General features: G+C 49.5%; 6 protein-coding genes across 6 annotated transcripts; 3 read left to right on the top strand and 3 right to left on the bottom strand.

The window, feature by feature from the left end:
* Positions 1–1,525: 1,525 nt before the first annotated feature.
* On the top strand, positions 1,526–3,494 carry FIESC28_04237 (uncharacterized protein; the record flags this gene model as incomplete). The annotated part of the gene is made up of 2 exons (XM_031158384.1): positions 1,526–2,927; positions 3,172–3,494. The coding sequence occupies 2 exons, from the start codon at positions 1,526–1,528 to the stop codon at positions 3,492–3,494; spliced, it is 1,725 nt and encodes a 574-aa protein (XP_031017530.1).
* Positions 3,495–4,091: 597 nt separating this feature from the next.
* FIESC28_04236 (uncharacterized protein) lies at positions 4,092–4,548 on the bottom strand (the record flags this gene model as incomplete). Its single annotated transcript, XM_031158383.1, has 2 exons — positions 4,092–4,226; positions 4,282–4,548. The coding sequence occupies 2 exons, from the start codon at positions 4,546–4,548 to the stop codon at positions 4,092–4,094; spliced, it is 402 nt and encodes a 133-aa protein (XP_031017529.1).
* Positions 4,549–5,223: 675 nt separating this feature from the next.
* Positions 5,224–7,114, top strand: FIESC28_04235 (uncharacterized protein; the record flags this gene model as incomplete). Its single annotated transcript, XM_031158382.1, has 2 exons — positions 5,224–6,231; positions 6,287–7,114. The coding sequence occupies 2 exons, from the start codon at positions 5,224–5,226 to the stop codon at positions 7,112–7,114; spliced, it is 1,836 nt and encodes a 611-aa protein (XP_031017528.1).
* An 835-nt stretch (positions 7,115–7,949) lies between these two features.
* Positions 7,950–9,526, bottom strand: FIESC28_04234 (uncharacterized protein; the record flags this gene model as incomplete). The annotated part of the gene is made up of 3 exons (XM_031158381.1): positions 7,950–8,996; positions 9,411–9,458; positions 9,524–9,526. 3 exons carry the CDS (start codon positions 9,524–9,526, stop codon positions 7,950–7,952), a joined length of 1,098 nt encoding a protein of 365 aa, XP_031017527.1.
* A 2,786-nt stretch (positions 9,527–12,312) lies between these two features.
* Positions 12,313–15,147, bottom strand: FIESC28_04233 (uncharacterized protein; the record flags this gene model as incomplete). The annotated part of the gene is made up of 1 exon (XM_031158380.1): positions 12,313–15,147. The coding sequence occupies one exon, from the start codon at positions 15,145–15,147 to the stop codon at positions 12,313–12,315; it is 2,835 nt and encodes a 944-aa protein (XP_031017526.1).
* Positions 15,148–16,382: 1,235 nt separating this feature from the next.
* FIESC28_04232 (uncharacterized protein) lies at positions 16,383–18,046 on the top strand (the record flags this gene model as incomplete). The annotated part of the gene is made up of 3 exons (XM_031158379.1): positions 16,383–16,878; positions 16,928–17,812; positions 17,862–18,046. 3 exons carry the CDS (start codon positions 16,383–16,385, stop codon positions 18,044–18,046), a joined length of 1,566 nt encoding a protein of 521 aa, XP_031017525.1.
* Positions 18,047–18,525: the final 479 nt, after the last annotated feature.

Genomic DNA, 18,525 nt, shown 5'->3' with positions numbered 1-18,525 from the left:
AACCAGGGGGTAGTGATCTAAGCTCCCAGCACGCTTTAGCGGTCCTATTGACAAAAAGAGCCATGCAATGAGGTTGGATTAGATCGCATGTGCAGTGTGCAGCAAGCACCTACCATGCCACATATGTATTGAAGATCGAAATTGTTACAGCCAAGTTCATAATAACTCTGGCAAACGCGGTCACAGCTTTAGGCTGAACGAAGGCTGAAACATCTCTCCAGGTTCTACGGCAATATGAATTGCGAGCCTCAGCGGCTTCGCCCTCGTTGTCAGGTGTGCTTTACACAACTGCAATGTGCATCAGGTCCGTCAGAAACAGACCTTCTTAAGGGCCAGGAAACGCCTCATGTCTGGGGCTGGAGCTTATTGACGAGAACCAGAGGGCTAGACTGGTCCTGACGAACACTTGAGCCGCCCTTTCGCGCCTAAACCCCACCAAAGCCCATCTCTTCCAGGCTCCGCGGGCCTGTTTGACTGCTGCTCACAGCTCTACCGGTCGGGTTTCCAAGGGACGGGCGTGCACTCCGGCTGAACCTGGCAGGACGACAACCGCTAGACAAGGACTAGCTTTTCGTCTAGTTTCGGGGTGGCGGTCGTCAAAAACTGCAAGCGGCTCCCTCCCAGGCCGAAAAAAGAAACACACCATATGCTTAGTGGACAGTGAATTTGTCCAGATTTGCGACGACCTTTTTCTTTTCCCTTGCCACTGTCGACAAAAATAAGGGCACAGCAATAAAAACCAACTAGCTTACTTGGATTGCTGTATTGTATGCAACTCAGCCTCCTCACACCAAGACTAGCGTAGTTCTCGGGGCTTTTAGCTGACCAGATCCCCCATCATCAACGATCCACGTTGACATTGAAAGAACAAGCTGCATTTTAACACAAAACTCTCCTCTTTTTTTGTTTCTTGGGTTGGGGCTTGATTGCAGATTGCCTTGACTTAACTTGACGGACTCAGCTCGTGTAACACCCAGTCCCAGTCACTCCACCACCTCCACTGCCTCCACTCCCCCAGCGCCTCCATCTAACCATCTATTATTGTCAATCTCTCCGTCCCTTGGGTTTCTCTCGTCCGCACATCACCAGTTTTGTATCCATTCGACAACTGGAACTGTGTTGACTCCTCCCTCGGACGCTAGAGCCACCTCCTCAGACTCCTCTTCAGCTTGGCACACGACACCTTTCATCATCGATAAAGAGATTCGCTCCTCTCATCAGCTGTCGTCTGCAGCTCTTGAACCCTAGCTTGTTTACTGCACTGTCCTCTGGGTCCCTTACTGCACCTCGTCAACACCAACACCTCCTTACAGCCAGTCGTTTCTCGTGTCTTCCCCAAAAAGCAAACGCAAACCCAAATAGCTGCTTTGGATCCGCATATTTTTGGACTATTTTCAGCCGCTAAACGTCCTCTGCATATTCGTCTCCAGTCTTCGCCTCGCTTGATATCGTTCTGGTCAACCTGAGTTCTATACAAAACTCAACCTCCTCCCATCCTCCAAGCCTTTTTGTTCAATCGTACATCATGGCATCTAGCGACATCAAGCACGACTACAGCATGGAGGCAGGATTGTTGAACACTGACCGAGAAGAGAGAATCATGTCGTCAAAGGAAGCACTACTCCAGGATTCGGAATCTGCCCAGACCGCCCCCAGGACTACCAGAAGGATATCGCCAGCTGGCAAGGCTTTGATTGCTTTGGCTGCTTGCTGTCTGTTGGGAGCCGGTGTGGCATCTATTGGTGGCGCTACTCGCTTCTGCCCTGGACATCTTCGCCATGGAGATTTTATCGGAAAGCATGGCATGAACGCTCACCACTCAAACCTGTCCGAGACTGTGGCCAAGATGGTTCGACGACAAAACACCCCAGGAGCTAGCGACACAGCGGAGCCTGCTACTGATCCAACAAATGGTACCGCTGATGAGGCTTCCGATGAACCAGGACCTACAGCTCCCACGGCTCCTACTGCCCCTACTGCTCCTACCGCACCAACAGCTCCCACAGCTCCTACAGCTCCCTCAAACACCGCAGCGGCACCCTCAGCAACTAATGAGGAGCCCACGGATGATGCAAGCGAGCCTGTAGAGCAGCCTTCAGCTACCCAGGATGAGCCATCTGAGCAGCCCAGCAACCCTGCCACCAACGATCCATCACCAACTCAACCTTCGGCTACCCAACAGCCATCCTCTACGAGTGAGCCCTCCTCACCCTCGCGTCCCGCGAACTCTGAACCTGACGAACCGACCTCTAACCCGGATACAGACCGACCTTCTGCCACTGCCCAACCTACCAGGGAGGACTCTGCCACTGATGACACCCCCTCTGCCACGGAATCAGACGAGGAGCCTACCCAGCCTGCTTCCAACACGGCTCCTACCCAGCAGACCACTCGCCGTACCACGGCGACCCAGCCCAGGTCAACTGAGGAGTCCGACCCCGAATCAACCGCCGATTCCGCCTCCGGTACGTCCGACTCGGAAGAGGAACCTTCCGAGACTGCTCCTTCTTCTCGTGCTTCAACATCCAATCCTGCTTCTCCAAGTGCTCCAACCTCCACTGCTGCCAGTACGTCTACTCGAAGAACCTCTTTGCCTGACCCTTCTTCTTTTTCTGATTCGCCGTCCGAAACGGCATCTTCGGGTGAGACAAATCAATCCACCGTTTTTGATGATGCCTCTGCTGCCGAAACTGCCACCGCCCCCTCATCCACTGCCGCCGGTGCGTCTACCATTGCCGACACTGCCACCGTTCCCCAATCCACTGTCGCCGATGACTCCACCATTGTCGACACTTCCACCGTCCCCTCATCCACTACCAACCGTGCGAGCAGTGTCGTTTCTGATTCGACCTCGGAACCAGCTTCCAGGTCAACTCAGAGATCGACTACAGCTTCGCAGGCTTCAGAGGAGAGAGAGACGATCACCGGTATGTGGGAAAGACCAGCATCAATGGTACCATCTACGGGACGTTGATGCGGGTCTAACTCCCCAAGCCTATTGTGATATTATTGCGTTGTGCCATTTCTCCAGCAACTGATGCCCTGATTCCGTGACCTTCGCAAGTGCGCCAAAACCTGCGACATGTTTTCACCTTGATTGCATTCATACATCGATCTCATGACACTTTGCAAACACACACTTTTTGAGCAAATGTGCTAACTTGGCCACAGATGAGCAGGAAACCGAGACTCAGACAGACGAGGCTACACAGACTGATGAGGAGGAAACCGCAACTGAGACAGAGTCTGCACGAAGCACTGTCACTGGCTCTGGTACTCGCCGAACATCAAGCGCTGTGCCCAAGACCTTCACCTCCACCCTCGAGGATGGCGGTGTTACCACCCTGACCTCGACCTCTTGGGTCGAAGTCGTCCCTTCAGCCGAAGCTACCGGCAGCAGCGACCCTGACCTCCAGAACGCCGCTCCTCGATCTGTTGGCTCAGTTCTTGGTGCCGTCGCTGGTATGATCTTTGGTGGTGTCATTCTTCTGTAAGCTGGAAACAGCCCTGCTTACCAACTTTGCGCATTGCGCGAGGATCACCACGCAGATATAGTGGTGGATGAACTTGATTGTTCAATCATGGGCGGAAGCTCATGTAATACTGGTTCATCTTTATGAATTTTACGGTCCTTTTCTTCATGGGTACAAAATTAGGATAATAGACTGGAGCAGCATCAAACACTTGGGTACATGGGGGAGCGGTTGTCGTCAAAACAGGAGCATCCACATATGGCTGCATCTTGGACGAGATTTGGATTATTAATTGGCACTTAGAATATTTGCCGACGGGGATCGTATTTAAAATGCATAGTACATGAGCGAATACAAGGCATTTGCATTTTCTCTACTTAGTTGTTCGGTCCAGGTTCAATTTTGCGTGATGTTATTATTAATAAGTGCTTGAACATTTATACAGAGTATCACAAGTGATGGAATGATTGCATGTCACTGATTCTCGTTTTTTTCTGTCAAGACTACCAGATGGTAAGGATCAAAATCGGTTGATTGTTAATATTTAAGGGTATAATTGATAAAACGCCAACAACTCCCGTGAAAGTACCTGCAATGCGACTTTCTGTATCTACATTCTTAGCCAGGACCAATCCTGGGCATATCGTGATGCTCGCTTAGTTTCGATAAGTATGTATTGAGTTCTTCGACACGTTCTTTATGCGTCTTGAGAAGTTCGGGTCGGGCATCAGATGATTCGGCGAGTTTGAGTAACTGGTGAATATGTTAGCTTAGGCACTCCTTAAACTTCGGGATGTTATGCGCTTACCCTCTTTCTCTTGATCTCCTCGTGTCGCTTCTGAGCTTCAGTTTTCTGCACTTCGGGCTTCTCTTCATCGTCCTCGTGGCGAGGCTCATCTTCTTCTTCCTCCTGCTTGTCCTTTTTCTTCTTTCTCTTCTCTTCGTCCTTGCTTCCGGTACTGAGGTTCTTCTCTAGATCGGTCTTGTCGCGCTTCTTCTTTTTCTTGTTGACCTTGGCGCCCTTGAGTTTTAGGGCGCCGCCGCCACCGACAACAGCATAGTCGTCGGACCCCATATTGTTGTGATGTTAGGAAGAAGTCGATAAAGGTTGATCATGGACTACTGTCGTTGAAGTAAATTGGGTGACTAAGGAATTCGTGGCGGTGCTGGTGGCTGGGCCCCACTCGAAACAAGCAAGGGGCTGGGGCTAGTCCCGCTGCTCTGTCTGAACCATACGCGGAAAGGAATAGGAAGCACTTGCATAGACAAAGCAAAGCTTCCTTGTGATGAGTTGGGGAAGGTCTTCTCCTATCTTGGTCCTTTTCTTTGTCTGGTCCCCTCCAAATGCCCACTTGGCTTAAACAACACAAACAAACATCCCCCTTTTTGGTGCTGAATGGAAAAGACTTTATGAGCAATCAATACTGTCGTTGACGAATACGACTCTTCTTCTTAATTGTACTTTTATACCCCATCTTTAATCTCGACCGCTTCAAGCGACGTCTTCTTCTACCGCTGCCGACGACATTGACCATCATACGTCACAAACCTTCTATTGCGATATTGCTCCAGTGACGATCCGCTGAAAAAACCCACTCGAAACCTTCGCGACTTTAAACCGTTATGCGCCGTTGCTGTTAGCATTTCAAAGTATCGAATTGAAACATCCGTGGATCCTCACACCTTGGGGCAAGATCAGTTGTCTGGTTATTGAATAAGAGGGGGAAGCACAACCACACGACAAATCGCAATGGCGCATTCTTATGGTCAGCCGGGTAGAGACTCGCTCGAGCTTGCGTCTTTGGCAAGCTCGAGCCAACTCAACGAGGAAGGAGCGACAGAGATCTCATCTCGGCCTAGTATATCGTCGTCTCGAAGGCTGTCTCTCGAACTTGATGATCCATTGAACAGCGCCAATCCTGCGAACCCTGCTGGTAGGATGCAGCGATCTTATTCCACAACCTCGGCATTTGAATATTCTGGCAATATGTTTCCTTTGAGCTCGACCGCAGGTGCTGATGGCTATGCCCCCATCGGGGCGTCAAGTTCTAGAATGCGGCCAACCGGTGGCTTGTCAGGAGGTTCTTTGGAAAAGAGCAAGAACCTGACATATCTCAATGGGTTGTCATTAATTGTCGGATTGATCATTGGCTCTGGCATTTTCTCATCGCCTGGTTCAGTGAGCGGTAAAGTTGGCTCGCCGGGCGCTGCGATACTCGTCTGGATCATTGCTGGTATCCTTGCATGGACAGGTGCCGCGTCGTACGCTGAGCTTGGTGGAGCAATGCCACTCAATGGAGGCGCTCAAGTGTATTTGGCAAAGACGTTTCATGAAGTTTTCGGTTTCTTGTTCACATGGGTGGCTATGTTGGTTCTCAAGCCTGGTAGTGCCGCCATCATTGCCATCATCATGGGTGAATACTTCGTTCGAGCATTCATCGGCCCAGATGCCGAATACGTGAGTCCCTGGATAAACAAGGGCGTGGCGCTCGTTGGACTTTTGGTCGTTACGTTCATGAACTGTGTTTCTACAAAGCTGGGAACGCGTGTGAACGATGCACTCATGTTCATGAAGTTTATCGCTTTGCTGGGGATAACAATCACGGGAATTGTGGTTATCGTAACTGGAAAGACTCTCAAGGGCAAGTCAGAAGTTGACTGGAAGCCATCTGCACTGTTCGACAACACATCGACCGACATGTCCGCTTGGGCACTGGCGCTTTACGCTGGTCTCTGGGCATATGATGGATGGGACAACGTAAGTGATATAATATCCACCTTGATTATGACTTACGAGTGCTAACACAACTTAGACCAACTACGTGGTTGCCGAGTTTCAAAATCCCACTCGAGACCTGCCTCGCGTCATTCATACAGCAATGCCCTTAGTTATTCTCTGTTATGTCCTGGCCAACGTTGCTTACTTTCTTGTTCTGCCACTTGAGAGTATGGATGGTGCCAACACAGTTGCTGTCATGTTTGGCAATCACGTTTTTGGCTCGGTGGGCTCGCTTGTTCTTGCACTCATCGTCAGTGTCAGTTGTTTTGGCGCTCTCAACTCCTCAACCTTTACTTCCAGCCGTCTCGCCTACGCCGCTGGCAAAGAGGGTTACATTCCGTCAGTCTTTGGTACCATTGGTGTCGGCGCTAGTGCACATGAGCATGAGCTCAACACCTTGCGTACACGAAGCTGGTTCACTCGTAAGATGAGGAAAATGTTTGGCGATGAGGACGCAGGGCTGTTTTACACACCTGTGTATGCCCTCATTCTCAACGCAGTTCTCACGACTGGTTACATTATTGTTGGCGAGTTCAGCACCCTTGTCACGTTTTATGGTGTTGCCGGCTATGCCTTTTACTTTCTTACTGTGCTTGGTGTGATTGTTTTGCGCGTTAAGGAGCCTGAACTCACTCGCCCTTACAAGACGTGGATTACTACTCCCATCATCTTCTGCTGCGTGAGTCTCTTCCTCCTCTCACGCGCCATCTTTGCACAGCCCTTCCAGACCCTTGCTGTCATATTCTTCGTGGTGGCTGGTGTGCCGGTTTATTTCTGGCGTATCAGGGGACGGGATGAGCAAGTCTTGAGAAGAAGAGGACAACCCGACGATGACAAGAAGTGGTACCAGTTTTGGAAATGATTATGATTTGTGAGATGCATGACAAAAGAACAGGGATTTGAGGAAATGACAGCAGGTACATGTCATGATGGTAAAAAAAAAAACAGGGTATGGGGTTACAGCGAGATGAAATTCGGTGATGGCTTGTATAATGAGGCATAACAAAACAGCGACTATGCATATGTATCAATAACTAGCAAACAAAGTAAAACAAGACACAGAGGAGCGGAACATTTGCTTCTCATGAAACTGTTTCGATATGCTCAGGTATAGACTTTCAATAAGTTGTCAGTGATAAGTGTTGTAAGAGGAACAATGAAGATGCAAAGTAACTGACCAATGCACAAATGTTCTTTTCCGGATTATAAGGAAGCACTGCTGTTATTGGACGGCTGCATTTTCACGATGTGCTACTTGCAGGCCTCGACTCCATGTGATGTTGAGCTGGACGGCAAGGTTGTTGTTATGCTGATAACGAACATTGACGCCAACTACTGTTATATCTAAAAGGTAATTAGACTATAGTCTGAGAGCATTGAGTGTTGCACCAAATAAGCAAGGAACTCAAAGCAAAGTTGGTTAATACTCTAATGATATCTAACACTCCTTCAAACAAATTGAAGGATTCAATTCAGCCAGAAAAAGAAATCAAAAGATAAAGCTAAGAAAAGGTTAAGAAGCGGGATTGTGTTATCGCATTCATAAAGCATGGTCACCAAGAAGAGAGAGAGAAGGTTTAACTTTAACAAATTGTATTATCTGCAACGCTGATTACTTTTGACCCGCGTCTATAATGCAGTTGGTTCAAAACTAAATCATCATCATGTACATATCATTTCTTCCTTTACGAATACATTTATTTCTTCTCACGCTGGCCGTAAGACTTGGTGGCGTAGTCACCCTGGTAGACGATGAGGTCATCTGGGTTGTAGTCGTGGCGGCCAGAGAGGTAAGAGTCGATGATGGCCTTGGTACCGTTGGCGTATCGGATCTGAGCATCCAGAGAAGTACCGGACATGTGAGGAACCATGGCGTTACCGCCACCCCAGTTGTTCTTGGCGGTTCGCAGAGGGTGGTCCTTGGGGGCGGGCTGGTGGTCCCAGACATCACCACCGTAACCGGCGAGGTGACCAGACTTGAGAGCAGCAGCGACGTCCTCCTTGACAACGATGGCACCACGAGCGGTGTTGATGAGGTAGGAACCCTTCTTCATCTTGGAGATGAGGTCCTTGTTGAACATACCCTTGGTCTTCTCGTGGAGAGGGCAGTTGATGGTGACAATGTCACACTGGGCGAGCATCTCCTCGAGGGTGTCGACGCGGCGGCAGCCAATCTCCTTCTCCTTCTCGGCAGAGAGAGGCTGGTAGTCGAAGTAGAGAAGCTCCTTGCAGTCGAAGGGCTTGAGGCGGCGGAGGACACGCTCACCAATGCGGCCGACAGCGACGGTACCGACAACCTTGCCCTCAAGGTCGAACTCCTGCTTAGCAGCGTGGGCGACGTTCCAGTCACCACCCTCGATCTGCTCGTGGGCAGGGACGAAGTTGCGGACGAGGACGAGGATGGTCATGAGAACGTGCTCAGCAACGGAGACGACGTTGGAACCAGTGACCTCAGCGACGGTGATACCACCGTTGGTCTTGTTGGCAGCGTTGAGGTCGACGTGGTCAGAGCCGATACCAGCAGTAACAGCGAGCTTGAGCTTCTTGGCCTTGGCGAGACGCTCAGCGGTCAGGTAACCGGGGTGGAAGGGAGTGGTGATGATGATCTCAGCATCCTCGAGCTCCTCGTCGAACTTGGAACCCTCACGGTCCTTGTCGGAGGTGGTGATAAGAGTGTGGCCGGCATCCTCGAGCCACTTGCGGATACCGAGCTCGTTCTCAGTAGTTCCGAGAAGGAGGGGTTGCTATGAACCATGTTAGTCGCTGTAAACCAAGAAGATGCGAATTGCGAGGTGATTGAGGGGTAATGATGCAGGATGGAGACATTGGGTGTAAGTTGGGTTGCATTGTTGCTCAGGCGCCTGCAGCGTAAACCACAGGAGAGGCACAAAGCGAGACAGTGTCACCCAAGCTTAACTCCTTGATGCCATTGCAGATGTTGCCCAGACATTGCCCCGCATCATTGGGCTGATAGTGGCTGGTTGTCATGTAGTGAGACCATTTCCCCGCGTTTGAGATCGACAAGCGTGGAGAGATGGTGTGTGGGGAGATGTTTGTGGTTGCCGGTAGATTGAAGGCATTATCAACGACCATTGAAGGTAATGATCGAAGAGTGAAGAAGAATCGAACTGTTGAAGAAGAAAGATGGAAGAACATACATCCTTGGCGTGCTGGCCACCGTCGTAGAGAACTGCAAGAACCTTGACCTGTTGAATTGTTAGATGAGGCTCAAGAGGATATTGGAGAAAGTGGGCTGGAGGGGAAAGCTTACCATTTTGGCGGTTGTGAAAAGGGTTGTTTGTTTTGTTGGAAAGGTGAGAAGAAGGAAGAAAGAAAATGTTGTTGATGATGATGAGAGTGAGGAGGAAAGAAAGTAGGATATCGAGGGTCCAACGCCAGATATTTATGCTCTGTGATGGAACGCCATGGCTATGTATCTTGTCACCAAGTAATGATGGATGCTCTCCACCACAGGACGACACAGAAACAGCCAAGGATCCACGTCTCACACGCTGCAGTGCAATGAATGGATTGCTGCATCCTCGCCATTAACGGAACGGGAACCGTGCCACGGTCAAGGGCGGCCGAGCACTCGCTCACACTCTCAATCAATCAGACACAGCGAATCTCCATCGATCCCGCGAACCCCGAGCGCGCCGGCATCTACGCCTGCCTCTACGTAGTAAGAGGGGGGGTCAGGCTCCTGGGCCCATGGCATGTGTGTACGGTACGGAACAGTATGGAGTCTGGCGTCAAAGTCTGGAAGCTTTCTCCATCTGCATCTCCGTAGAATTAGATGGAGGAGGCGACAACAAGCGCCGAGAGTGGCAGCCGATGGGAGACCGGACTCTGAATAGCGAACCCCATGAGATACATGTCGTACAGTAATGAATTGGTAGGAATGAGAAGTATCTCGACCACGGCGACCGGCCGATAACCCGCTAGATGCCGTCCCAAGATACAGACGCGGCGTTCAAAGGGAGCGGGGGAGGGGGAGCGCGTGCAAGTGCGACCACATACTCTCGAGGAGACTTACCGGAAGAGGAAAGTATGGGCAACTGTTCCTCTTCCATGATGGAGGGCATATCTCGGTATTCGGAGTTCTGGTTCTGTTTGGTGATTGGGGAGAGCTCTTGAGGATAAAAGTGGAGGGACAGGAGCTATAGCCATGAACCAATCAAGCGGGGCGATCTTACCTGAGGCCCTGTCGAGGTGGGGTATCGCGACTACCACTTTCGGTACGATTTGAAGCGGGGTTGTGGTCTCGGGTCCAACCTCCTGCCTCGTTCCCTCTCTAAGATTCACGGGCAGTTTCAACTGTACGGCACGGCAGGTACGGTGCACTTTCCCGTCCTTTGGAATATTCCACCGTCATGAATCAGCTTCTCTGGACCCTTCAGATCCATCTATCTCCAATTGAAGGAACATTCTAATCGATTTCCGTTGGAGAAAGGAAGGAGCTAGGTAAACAATGTCCGTCTGCTGACAACCGACCTAAAGACAAGGGATCGTGTAAGTGGGGGACCACGATCATGATGGAGGGATGATGCCGTAACAGCTACTCTACTACGCTGCTACTCACACTAACACATACGTAACTGCTCGGGCTCCAATTTACCGGAGAAAAAGATAGCACTCGCCAATAGTGGAATTGGAGGTTATCAATGGCATAGACTTGACATGGAAAACTGCCCGGTATCGATGATGGTCTGTGTTGGGCAGAACCACAGATGGACCGACTACCCACTGAGGCTCTGATATCATCCACGTATCCGTTGTCCGTAGATTGCCTCAATCCCTTGGGTAGCTGCACTCATACAGTAGCAATCAATAGTCCAGTCTTTTACCCTGTAAGTGTAGTGTTGGCCAACACCGAGTATACTCCCGTGGCCTCAAATCTGCATGCCGTCCTCTAATCCCGCAAACAATCTCCTTGTTACATCTCATGTAGTCATATGCCTCAAAATCATCAAATGCTATGCAATTCTATTCTATTCTATTCTTGTCCAGTTTGTTGTCCGTCGCTATTCGGCATCCCGCCATACGGCCGTAGCGCCCCGTTCTCCGGTCCGGATGCGGGGGTTGAAGCTGGGCTTTGTTTCGCACTTTCATCTCCGGAGATGCATCTGACTTCAGAACTGTGAATAACGCCACATGGTGGCAAGCCAAGCTTCTGGATTCACTCTATTTCATGTTCGTGTGCATGACCTAGACTTGTCTTGGATCTCATCTCATGAGCTTGCCTCTTAGCAGATTTCCCCGCATTCTCAAATGGGTTTTTGAATGCATAGCGAGTAAGTTTGTTATTTAGAATTTGAGCGATAATTCGATCAAGTCTCGTCACTTAGGGTGATTTAGAACGACACTCTATTACTGGTAAATCTTAAGTATGCATAACCGTTACTAACAGCTCATGATTCTATCATTAAATCTCAAAAATACCCTATACCTCCGGACAACCGGCATCCTTCAAGGTTCTTTGACCTCATCCCTGGTCGTGTGTTCATTCACTTTACAAAAAAAAAAGTCCCACAACGCCGCGACATCTCCGACCTGTCAAGTAAGAGCAACAGGACTTTTAGTCTAGTGTGAGGCTGCTCTGTTGCCCCTGGCGTTAGTGCTAGTCTTCCCCCGCCGGAGCCTGAAGCCGACGTCGGGAATACCGTCTCCGTAACTCGGCGTCTACAATGGACTCGGACGACGAAGGGCTTACGAGAGATATCCGAAACTCAATGCTCTTCGGCATCGTCTCACGATCCATGCCAAGTTGGATCTTGAAAACTTCAACTTCAGAAAGCGTTGGGTCGTCGACTGACCTGAGAGACTTGTGTGAATGAAACAATAATATTTTGTCTGAGTGTTCAGTCCGCAGAGGCGGTTCCATCTATTCATGCTTGCAATGTCAAGCTCCTATATCCCAAACTCATTTGTTAAGATCCGTAAAGCGCCATCCCAAGCATCGTCCATATCCATGGACAAGCCGTCGAAACCCTTACCCTACCGAGTCGCTATGAAGAAAATAGAATCACCCTAAAGCATGCTTTTCTCAATCCAACTATCTTACAGGAGTAATCCAGGCACAAAGAAAGGCATTCCTGGTGTATGCTCATCGTCATAATCGTCGTCGACATCAGTCTCGCCATCCTCCCACTCAGGTCCGGAATAGTCCCCTGCCTCGTCCTCATCGTCTTCCTCGCCTTCCATAAAGCCAGTAAAAAAGTTGTAATGTTCGTACTCATCGCTATCAAACTCTGAGTTGTCTTCGGAATCGTCCATGTGATCTTCGATCTCTTCGCTCACAGAGCTGTATCCGAGATTCTCATGGTCCTCATCGTCCAGCACCCCGATAGTGGCATGGAGTATGTCTGACATCGACGGTTCTGTGTAGACGATGTCAAGAGCTTCCAGGACCTTTCGACCTTCATCTCTCAAGACCTCATTCCTTGGAATCGCTTGCTCCACAATTTCCTTGAGGTTCTTGCCATCTTCCGTTTCTACATCGGTTCTCAAACCAGCTGAAATTAGCCGGTTTGTGAAAGTCCAGTTCAGTCTGGGTATGGGAGGAAGTTTCCGTCCATGGCAAAGAATGCCAGTGCGAGGCTCCCAGTTGAAAAGTGATGACCAGCATTTAGAATGCAGCTTTTCTGGCTTGTCTTGCATCGCATCTGGATATTTTGCAAGGATCTGGCATGCTTGTGGTTGATAGTGATTTGTTATGGCATACATAAAAGCACCATCTGGCATGGATGTTGTCGGCATGTGAATATCCGCGCCTCCGTTCACCAGAATCGGTGTCGTCCGCCAGCAGGAGCCTGACTTGAAGCTGTAATATAAGGGAGGCTCACCCTTGAACAGCTCGTTGGGGTCTTGACCTCGGTCAAGAAGTACTTGAATCAAACTCGATGGCTCATCAGCCATCGGCGAAGGCTTCTCTAAGCAGCGGAAGATCAGGCCTTTGTAAAGCTCCTTCGGTATCTCTACCGACTTCATCAGGTCCGCCGCCCTTGTCCAGAGTTGCATGCTGAGCGCTGTCTTCAAGAGATCGACCAAGAACCCCTCTGAAGGCTTTGCCATGCCATACTTGGCGTAATCGATGTGTAAAATGAACTCTGTCTTTCCATCATCGTATGAGTCATAGACAGATGCTTGAAGGATTTGTTCTAGGTCGCCTTCCTCTGGCCGACCACCGTTCTCAAGAATCGCCTGAGCGATGTTCAGATTCCCATGCATGATAGCTTGAGCAAATGGACGGGCCTCGCCATTGGCCTTCTCATTGGGGTCGGCGCCGTACTCAACCAGCAAGTTAGCCAAAGCGACGTGTTGACTGTCCCATTCGCGGTTGAAGTAGGGCTCACAGTGACGTGAGCAGATAACGGCCAATGGTATGATCTCTTTCGTCGCCGTCGACGCCTTCAACGTTGCACCTGCATCCAGCAGCATCTTTGCAGAATCGTATAGTCCAAGGATAGCAGAGCCTTCGCTTGTCTCGCCAACTCGTATAAGCGCAGTCATTCCATCGTTATCCTGTGCATTAACGTCGGCTCCCCCTTCGAGCAACGCTTGTATGGCGTCAGTATTGCAGCTTGCACTCGCTACCATCAGTGGTGTCATTCCCAGAATAGCTTCCTTCGCATCAACATCGAAACCCTTGGCGACGAACTTCCTAATAATTTCAGCCTCTGATGTGTTGCTAACGGGCTTCGGAGGAGGCCCAAGAGGATCAAAAAAGTCTTCTGGTTGGAATCGACGAGACCCAAGGATTAGGTGAAGAATACTAAAACGATGCGCTGACAAAGTCTTAACATCTGCACCCAAGTCAATGAGTTTGGCGGCGTCATCAAAGCGACGCGAGAAGCACGCCATCATGAGTGGAGTCAGCCGCGTCTCTATCAACCTTCTGTCGAGGTCGGCGCCATGCTCCAGGAGGTACGGAACTATTGTGTCCCAGTGACCATACCATATTGCCTGAAATAGTGGCGTACCCATGAAAGGGCCCTCCACGTTGATGTCTTTTTGATATTTCTCGGTCAAAAGTAACTTGAGCAAATCCAACATGTTCTCTTTCGCGGCGTGATGCAAGGCTGTTAGCTTGAACCGGCCTGAGTCCTCAGTAGCCTCCTCCTCATCGTCATCATCTCGCCAGAAGCCGTTGGGATCCAGCTCAAAGTCAATCCCTTGATATATAACTGTCGAAGCTCCGCGTTCGAGAAGAAATTTTGCTGCATCGTGATGTCCATGGCATATAGCGACATGCAGAGGCGTCCAGTTTCCTCCATGTAGATCCTCAAGTTCTCCTTCTTCGACGGCTTGGGACTCGCTGAAGGCTTCGATAGGTAAATGGGGACGACACAAGCACACACCCCAAGAAGGTGCATCGACGGAAGCGCCCGCGTCAAGGAGTATCTCCATCATGTCAATCCGTCCTTTGCTTGCAGCCACATGTATAGCCTCCCATCTACAGTCGCTAAAGATGCCGTCGTCGCAACCACTCTCGAAGCAAGCGCACGTATCGTGTAAAACATATGAGGCATCTAAATCGACAGATTGATCGTCGTCTTGGACTCTCCACATAGGGTCGTCGTAGTAACTCGAATGGTAGTTATACCATTTGTGCTCTGGGGCGATACGCGGTTTGGGTCTGTGAGTGTAGGCTAGGCGTGACGGACTGACACCAGCTTTGAGGGCAAGGCGCAGGACTCTGACATCTCCGTTATCGACGGCCCAGTGCAGGGCGCCGGGTCTATCGGATAGAACTTCGCGTTTCCATAAGATCGGGCTTGCGATATCGTACCAATGTCGGTTCGTGCGCGAGAGAGCAGCTATATCGTGTTTCTTGTGTAAGAACGAGGCGATGGTATGTAGGACTTCGTTAGGAAGCCCGTCGAGCGAAGGCATAATGGGCGATTGGGCGACAGGACGAAAAGGAATACCGGCGGACGTTAAAGAAAAGGACATGGATAAAGACCATGAACCAGAAAAAAAAAGTTGACGCAGTGAGGGGGACAGCTTCTGTAGGTAAAGTGTAGTGGAGGTCAAGGTCTTAATTTGTCGATTTTGGTAAATGGTGGAGTTCTGTCTTGCAGCCGATGAGTCTAGCTCTGGGGCTCTGACCAATGATACTGTTTCTGTCAGCCTTGCTCCGCATTTTAATGACGAGCTTCGGGGGATAGGTCCACTATGAGCAGATCCCAAAACTGCCCGGGCGTCAGGGCCCGGCTACTGGGTAAGAAAAAATAACTAGCAACGCCATGAAACATCCACTTCCATTCGTGGAGACGTTTGAACTTACATGTAGGATTCAAAATTGAATTATTATGACCCTGAAGCTGACGCCGTGTAGGCATGGTAATCATGTATACTTAACAAGTGGCACTCTGCAGGTTTTGTGTTACATGACTTCTATTCTTTATGACTCGCTTTCAATTTTCCATTTCACTATCGGTGCAACCTCAACAGCAGTTACTGGTCATAGATCTTGGATTCACTTCTATATAGCGTTAAAAGCAAAGAGACGGAACGTTGAAACGCTGAAAGCACTTGGCATTGTTTTGTGAAACAAATTCAGGCCTCGTATAAACAACTTTGGGCAGAAGGGAAATGATGATCACTGATATAGGTTAAGCGAGATGATATTGGATGACATATACACTTACATCAAACACTCATCAAAATGTTAGGAGTGACGAAGTATGTATCATTCAAAATTCGCAATAATAAAAATAGCCAATGACGGAAGGAGTACTGATGGAAAGCTGGTGTCTCATCCGGTACTTTTGTGCAGGTTTACTGGCTTGCCGGACCAGTCTGGACCAACAACTCCTTTTTTCCATTTCGTTGTATTGTTTGCACATAAACTGACTGATGATACAAGAAAGGTAAAACAAGCCCGTGGTTGCCTCATTCTGCCTTGCACTTTTGTGTTGGGAGTCGACCAACACCCACCCTAGAAGGAGGGGCTTTGCGCCTTCGAATCAGGCTCGGTCCTTTAAGATTGAGATAACAGTATAAAGGAACCGCCTGGGACTGTATGAGGAGTCAGCTCTGAGTTATCCAACAGTTCATATCGTCATCAATTCCAATTCTTTCACTCGACCAGTTCGTCAACTCATCAGGAAGCAGCAACTCACAAGATGGTCGGCGTCGGAAAGCCACGACTGGACAAGTACGGAAAGATACTCTCTCGTCTTTTCGAGAACCTCGCTCTCTTTCACATTCTCAAACGAGCAGATGGCCCTCCTCTCATCGCTGCACATGCTCCCGCCACTATTCAAGATGCCCGACGCAGGTTCCTGAAGAACTTGAGTTACATCTGTGATTACAGAAAGGGAGGCGATACTACGACATCTATGGCACTTGAGCAAACAAACCAGAATTGTGTGTTCTGGATTGCAGCGAACTCGACGCCCAATGATAAAGTTATTATGTTTCTTGAGGAAGTTCTGGAAATGCTTAAGAATGAGCCAAAGGGAACCGAGACAGAACAGAAAGCTTTAGGGGTCAGACTCGCGAAGAAGTGTGCTGACTTTGCCGCTCCACGGCTGAAGAAGGAGAGCAAGCTTCTCCATCGGGCTGTAAGATACTGTGAAAAGTACCTACAGGCAGACACAGCCGTTGCTCAGAAACCTGGTAACTTGCACCAAATACGCAAACGGAGATACGACTAACAAGATTGCAGGAGTAAAAGCACTGCTGGAATGGCTGCCTCAGTTCTCCTCTTCTACAGACGCTGATACTCTGACCCTATGTCAAACAGCCTATGATGCTCGTCATGATCCTCAAATGGCGACTCTGAGAGTTCTGAGCCAGGAGTTAAGTGTTGCACCATCAGAGACAGCAAAAGCATTTCAGGCAGTTAGGCACTTCATTGGTCGTCTAGCTGAGCGTGTACGCAACGCAGCCAGCCTAGTTCAAGACACCCTCCCGTTAGGCCCGTTACTCAACTCATACGAAATAAGACGAGTAGAGGTTCCTATCGCAGCGAAAGTGCCACCTCCAGATGGTCACACGAACTTGAACTCGATACTCAAAAGAATGTTGCCAGCCAATGACCCTCGTCTCGAAGAGATGCAGAGCTATATCGCCAGGCTGAATGGCCCAATGAATCTCGAGGAGGCTATCAAGGACATGTACGCCGAGGAATCGGGTCAGTCGTGCGTGCATGCCGAGGTCCAGATGCTGGAGGAATTTCACAGAAACAAGCGCAGTTTCATGGGAAATGATCGATATATCGCCTGTAGCAAGCTTGCCTGCCTCTGTTGCAAGTTCTACTTCCGACATCACCCTGGGAACTTCCTGGAGCCAGAATCGCACCAGAAGGCTTATCTGAACTGGAGACCCGTGGACCTACCTGGTGGTTGGAACAATGAACACTGGCTTGATCAGCGCAAGGTACTGGCGATGCTCGCTAAAGAATTGGGTGATGCCGTGCAGACGCAAATTTCCAGTCAACAGCAGCCGAACCCGTGGCAGCCGGACTCTGTTACGAACATTACAGTGAGTGCGGCAGCATTTGACCTTTCCGAGTCTCAGGAGGTGGTTGTTGAGAACAATTCTAGCGAGAGTGAGTGACTGCATCTTATGTCCAACATATTGGCGACTGACACTTATAGATTCGGCGTCGCTGGAACATTTAGGTGAAAGTGACTTCAGTAACGGATACTTCAGTGACGGGTATGCCACTGAAGTAAGTGAAGGATATGAGCATATCGACAGACATGAGAAGGATGACAAACAGGAGGACGGTGACGAGAATAGTGACGATGAGTCTGATGGTGGAGCCATCTTGGACAGTTGATATCCATGAATGTTTGGAATTATGGAAACTGTGAAGTGTATATCATACTCCGTCAACAGCAAGATGTCATGACTGGCTTTAGTAGCATAGAATGAATGTGATATGAGTTTAACACACAAAAAAGACCTGATAAAAATTACTTCCTAACTCTCTTCTCCCCACCATGCTTCTCCCTCTCATGTCTGCTCAAGTTGCACTTTCGAGTGAACCGCTCCCCACAGAATCGACATTGAGCAATCTTCCGCGAACGATGGGTTAGGAAGTGCCGGCGCATATCCTTCTGACAAGAATCCCGAAAGGTGCATAGGGGCCAAGAACAGAAAACAGGCTTTGTATGAGTCCGAATATGATTGCTGACATTCAAAGTTAGTAACACACGATAAGTCTACCCGGTAGGGTTTATACTCACTTTCTCTTGCGGTTTTCCTCAAAAGACTTATTACAGCCAGGCCAATCGCAGAGGAACATTTCATTCTTCT

The sequence above is a fragment of the Fusarium coffeatum genome, assembly GCF_003316985.1.
Source record: "Fusarium coffeatum strain FIESC_28 chromosome Unknown BRIP53273_contig_87, whole genome shotgun sequence".
NCBI lineage: Eukaryota > Fungi > Ascomycota > Sordariomycetes > Hypocreales > Nectriaceae > Fusarium > Fusarium coffeatum.
The sequence above is the reverse complement of the archived record's forward strand: the minus strand, read 5'-3'. Positions and strand labels throughout refer to the sequence as shown.